Source organism: Tupaia chinensis, unplaced genomic scaffold (genome assembly GCF_000334495.1).
Source record: "Tupaia chinensis unplaced genomic scaffold, TupChi_1.0 Scaffold000272_1, whole genome shotgun sequence".
NCBI classification, from domain to species: Eukaryota; Metazoa; Chordata; class Mammalia; order Scandentia; family Tupaiidae; genus Tupaia; species Tupaia belangeri.
The window spans coordinates 5857128-5863101 of NW_006159754.1; the positions used below are offsets into that span (position 1 = coordinate 5857128).

The 5974-nt window shown below is 42.2% G+C and overlaps 1 protein-coding gene across 1 annotated transcript in view; it reads left to right on the forward strand.

The window, feature by feature from the left end:
* The window catches only part of MME (membrane metalloendopeptidase), a 118667-nt gene extending 113124 nt beyond the window's left edge, over positions 1-5543 (forward strand). The window contains exon 24 of the mRNA XM_014588278.1: positions 4337-5543. Coding sequence (XP_014443764.1) covers positions 4337-4436 — 100 coding nt within the window. The 3' untranslated portion in view covers positions 4437-5543. The remainder of the gene's footprint in view (positions 1-4336) is intronic.
* Positions 5544-5974: the final 431 nt, after the last annotated feature.

The window sequence follows — 5974 nt, forward strand, 5'->3', positions numbered from 1 at the left end:
GGGAGATGACAAGCCGCAATCCCTTCTCCTCCATTCTCCTCTTGGGATCTTGGGCGCACATGCACACGCGCCCGGCGTGAGTTTAAGCCACCGGATCCGGGACTGGAACCACAGTCAACTACTTGGGAGTCCAGCGACATAGCCATTACGCTAACTGCTGATCCCAACCTGCATAGTTTTTATATAGCATGAAATTCACACAAGTATTCTATGTAATCGTAATGAAATGTAATCTCACTTTTAGTGAAGGGATTCACTTTATTAAATAGGATAACCATTTTTTAAAATAGATTATTCATACCATCCATAGACAACTGTGATGTCATAAACACCACACATTAATTAGATCCTTGGAAGGTAAGTGAAGACCTGGTGTGTGGTTGACCTACTTATTCAGAATCACATCAGTTAAGGGAAGTCTTTGGATGGATGGAGGAGGTGGGGGGCGATAAGGAGCTGAGTGCACCCTGAGATTCTGCATTGCTACATCTCGCCACCTCCCAGGGGTATTTTTCAAAGACTTCTCTTTCTTTGAGATGTTTTGTTGTTGTTGTTAATTTCTTTAATGTTTTTAAGAGACATCTAGAACTAGGTCATGGTTGTGAACATTTTTACTAAAGTACTTGTCCTCATATGACTAAATCTAAGAAGGAATTCTTTGTAAGAAAATTTAATGTAATGACAAAAAAAGAACAGCTGTTCTAGCCAATGTTTCTAAAGCTTGTCTCCCAGCATGAGAAATGCCCCAGGCCACCATGATGGCTGCTCTTAGCCTACATCTAAGCTTTGCTGATTGAGGAAATGATTAGATTAAATCCCCTCTTAAGGGCTCCTCTTAGGTAATGAGTCATTGAGCTCAATGGCTTCCTAATTTCTAAGATCTTTTCATTTCTTTTTGTTTTTTTCTTTTGAGGGGTGAGAGGTTTTTGTTATAGTGTGCATGCATGCATTTGCCAGAAAGAGAGGGAGAGATAGAGAGACAGAAAGTAAGAAATCACCCCCCAAGGGGGTATGGCCACGCCACAATCCCTTCTCCTCCATTCTCCTCTCGGGATCTTGGGCACGCACACACATGTGCCCAGCATGAGTTTAAGCCATTGAGTCCGGGACTCGAACCACAGTTAACTACATGGGAGTCCAACGACATAGCCATTACACCAACTGCTGGTCCCAGATCTTTTCACTTCTATGTACATCTCATTTGTGTTTGACTATAGAATACAAGTAAACTTGTTATGTTATTAGCTTATAAACAACAGACTTAGAAACATCAGACTTCTAGAGTCCAGAAGTCCTAGATCAGGGTACCACTGTGGCTGGGTTCTTAGGAGGGCCCTCTTCAGGGCTACTAACTGCATTCTTTTCATTGTATCCTCGCATGGTTAAAAGGGTGAATTTGCTCTTAAATGTTTCAGAGGTAATAAGTGAAAACTTTTTTTTGAACTGCTGAAGGGTACATGTGCTTGCCAGAGAGTGAAAAAGTATCTTCGGATGGGGTCCTTTTTCTTCCATGCCATCAGGATTGGGGGCACACACACTTGCCCAGTGTCGTTGTCAAGTTGCTTGGGCCAGTTCCAATTGCTCTCAGCTGTGGAGTACGTGGCTTACTATGCAGAGGCTTAGCTGCTGTTCTATGGGGCTAGCCCAAAAACTTATTTAAAGACATCAAATGTAATCAAGCTCTAGGCTCCTAGTAGGTAAAACATTTAATTTCTGTAGTATTTCAGTATACTGAAGAACACAGAACCAAGGGCCTCTGGAGCCCCCACTCTTCATTTCAAGGTGCCCAAGAACCACGTGCCAATCTCTCAGAGGTTCTCTTGGGCCCCCCGCTCACAGTGAAAGGCATGTACCTACCATTTGCACAAACTGCCGTTATTAAGCCCTTCCTTAGTCCTGAGAAGGCTGATCGTCTCCCTCTCAAGTGGACTCACCAATATAATTTCTCCACCTTTCGCTCCTCTTCACCTCAACCCTACCACATCAGAAGGGTTCTTTTCATGTTTCAGACCTTAGGAGTCCTGAAAATCAAACAATCAGACATGTGTACAACCTCTCTAAAGGATAGGGGAGTTGTTGGGAGGTCAGGATGGAAGGTTTGTTGAGGTATGGATGAATGATGTATTTAAAAGTCAGACTTAAATTCAGTGTCTCTCTCCTGGAGTAAGGAGAGGGAAAAAGAGGTGCTGACTTTCTCTTCTGGTGGGTCAGCAATAGCAAATAAACAACGAAAACACAAGCCAGTGCTCTTCTTCATAAGACCCTGTTGCTCCTATCCAGGCGATTGTCACAGCCTGGTGCATTCACTCAGGACAAACTGAATTTTTTGATGCAAATCACTTGAATCACTCTGCCAGGTTTTGGGGGTATGGCAGGGAGCAGGGTGTACACACAGCACTTGGCCCTGATAGAGATAACAATCTAGTGGGCTGTCAGGAAGTAAAGTAGGAGAACAAATCCTTGTAAGTCATAATTGGGAAGAACTATTTTAGGCAATATTCAAAGAAAGCTGCCAAGGAGGTGATGTTTAGGCAGAGGCGTGAAAGCTGAGGAGGACTGTGGAGTACCGTTCCAGCAGTGCGGTTTGCAGGCCCTAAATAGGGGAAACGATTGGCTGGTTTTAGGAGTAGAAAGTAAGTCAGCATCGTCTGAGCCTAACAAGGAACGGTAGGAGGAAGGTATGGGAGGCAAGAAAGCTAGGCTGGAGCTGGCAGGACGTGGGAGGCCGAGGAGTAGAATTTGAATTTCCTTCAAGTCCCTGGAAGATTTTAAGTAACGATTATGAAGTCTGCTAAATGTTTAAAGAGCGCTCTGGCTATTGTGTGGAGACTGAGTTGGACAAGAAAGAAGTGCTCAGTTTTATACACATTAGCACATCTGCCACATAGGGAGATTTTCACAAACTGAGAGGATTCCCCTGTCACCTGCCTAGTCTTCCCACCACTCCACTCGCCTCCAGACCCCTCCTCCCAACCCAGAGCCACTATGGTGGGCTAGTCCCAGTGGGCAGAGAAGAGAAAAAGGTGGCTCAGGGTTTGTGGGAAAACATCACCTCTGCATCATTGTACTGACCCGTCTCTCCCCTTAAATGCTGCTTGGTGCCAATAGTGGGTTGGACAGCATTGTTTTTGTCCGTTGGGGTCAGAGATAAGAAGAAAGTGGCATTTTGCCCGGCCTTTCCAGTTACTCATGCTGAATCTAGTTTCTGATATTTAAGGCGTCTTCTTGTGAAAAAAAGAAAATAAATTCTCTATTTCCTGCTAAATTTAAAAATATCTGTTTAAGACCAACTAGTAGAGTGGTGGTAAGACAGCTAGATCCTACATGGCTGACCATACAGTTTGAATCCTGGACCCGGTGGCTTGAAAAGCACGCTTGCAATTGAGTGGGTGTATGCATGAAATCCCAAAAGGAGGGAGAAGTGGAGGAGGAGAAGAGATTATGACATGAACATCTCCGCCCCACCTTGGAGTGGGGGATGTTTTCTCACTTTCTCTTTCTCTCCTCCCCACCCCCACAGTGAGCACCTAAAGCCCTTGGGCAAATTTTTTTTTTAATGTATCTATTAGGTTGTCAGAAAAACCACTAAGCATGTTTGCATAGAAAAGTACGTCAACCTAATATTTAAACCTATTATACTCAAATTATTGTATGGATACTTCTAAGATACAGTGAGAAATCATGTTTGTATTCTTTGAGCACTCTCTTAAACTAACTCCAACTCCAAATATGAATTATTCATTCATCTTATAGACACCTGTAGAGATTTCATGAATGATTAACTTTCCCTGACAACCTAAAGAGGTCCTTCTTATTATATGCATTTTACAGATGAAGAAACTGAGGCACAGAGTGATCTCATAACTAGGATTCACAGTATTCAAAATCCGTGTCTCCAAAATCCATGCTCTTAACTCCTGTCCTTGGATTAGCTAGGGATTTTTTTTTTCTTTTTAAATTTTAACTTCCAAGTTCACTCAGCTGGACTGCATAGAGAAATTCTTTATCTTGGGACCAGCAGTTAGCATAATGGCTATGTTGCTGGACTCCCATGTAGTCGACTGCGGTTCAAGTCTTGGACCTGGTGGCTTAAACTCACGCCAGGCACGTGTGTGTGCGTGCCCAAAATCCTGAGAGGAGAAGGGAAGAGAAGGGATTGTGGGGTGACCGTCCCCCTGGGGAGTGATTTCTCGCTTTCTGTTTCTCTGTCTCTCTCTGTCTTTCTGGTGAGCGCACGCGCCCTATAGCAAAAACCTCTCCAAAAAAGACAAAAAAAAAAAAAAGGAAATTCTGTATCGCTCCAGCCTGACATTGATTTTGTTTGTTTGTTTCAAAGGATTATTGGGACCCTGCAGAATTCTGCTGAGTTTTCGGAGGCCTTTCACTGCCGCAAGAACTCATATATGAACCCAGAAAAGAAATGCCGGGTGTGGTGATCTTCAAAAGCTGCAGCACAGCCCCAGGCTAGACTCGCCAACACCACGGAAGTGAGAGACTCTCTAGCCGAGAGAAAATGGGCCCTAGAGCTCACTACAGTTACTTGGGGTTAATTAACAGAAATGAGAGCATGGTCATCCAAAGAATGTTAGATTATTCTGGAAAGTATGTGGATGGAGGAGAGGATCTAAGGTCTATCAAATCAATCACTTTTCACTGTGTAAATAATGCGTCATTTCTAAAGATGATATATTATCATTCACTTCTGTTTCTCAGATGGCCTGTCAGTTTGATGTTCCTAGACAACAGTGTTTAACCCCTTGAGGTAGACCAGGATTTCTAACCAGAGGGAGAAAAAAGATGTTGAAGGATACCGTGGGCCACCAGAAGCACAGCAATGTCTTGGTAGCTTCAAATACTGCCTCAGTACTTGTTTTTACTTTTATTTGCAACATGTATGCGCCTTCAAAACCCTTCCAAAGAATTCTGACACATGTTGGAGCCATGGGGCTTATATCGTTTTAAACCCATTTTTGCCATGCCTCAGTTACTCATTTTTGTGATTTTTGTATTCTTCTCTTAAAGCAAAAACCAATGTCTAACACTGTTTTATGTTGTACCTGCTTTGACTGATACTGAGATTCTTGAGGGCCCTTGCAATTTTCTAAGCAATTTCTTGTTCTCTGTATCTTTCAGCACTTGGTCTTTTTAAGAGATTTGTAGTAATGTATAAAAAATAATTTTTATATTTAATTGTTAACTACATTTATGACTGAGTAACGGTTATTATAGCTAACCATTGAATATTGAAGTTTTAGAACAAGATAAACAGTTATGAGCCAAGATCTGTAAAGTTATGTACAGATGAAAATTTGAGACTTTTTAAAATTATAAATCATATTGATGTAAAGCTTTAAACACAAACTTCGAGATAAAAATTGCCGTTGAACAGTTGCCTAGAGGTATATAATGGAGATTATAATACTTGTGGTTTATGAACGGAATTTTCAAAATTAAACCTCTGTAGCTCCACATCTTATCTTTTCAGGTTTGTCATCTGATGAAAATATTTTGATAATAAATGGAAATTGTGAGCCCATTACCTACTAAGCCTGTGTGCTAGCTGTCCAGCTTTAGGCATTTCTGAAGAAAAACAGAAACCCCTCTATTCATGGACTTGCTTCTGGGATTCTAAGTCATGTAGAATTCCAGAAGTCATGTAGAGTATCTAAGTCCCTGATAGGAACTCATCTCCTGGGGTTTTTTTGTTGTTGTTTTATTATCTGTTTGTTTTTGGTTTTTTTGTCATAGTGTGTGTGCCCTCACCAGAGATAGAGACACAAACACAAAGAGAGGGAAAGTGAGAAATCAACCCCCAGGGGAGATGGCTATGCTGCAATCCCTTTTCCTCCATTCTCCTCTCTAAATTTTGCGCATGCGTGCACATGTGCCTGGTGTGATTTTCAAGCCACTGGATCCAGGACTCAAACCACAGTTGGCCATGTGGGAGTCCAGTATCCTATCCACCACCTCACCT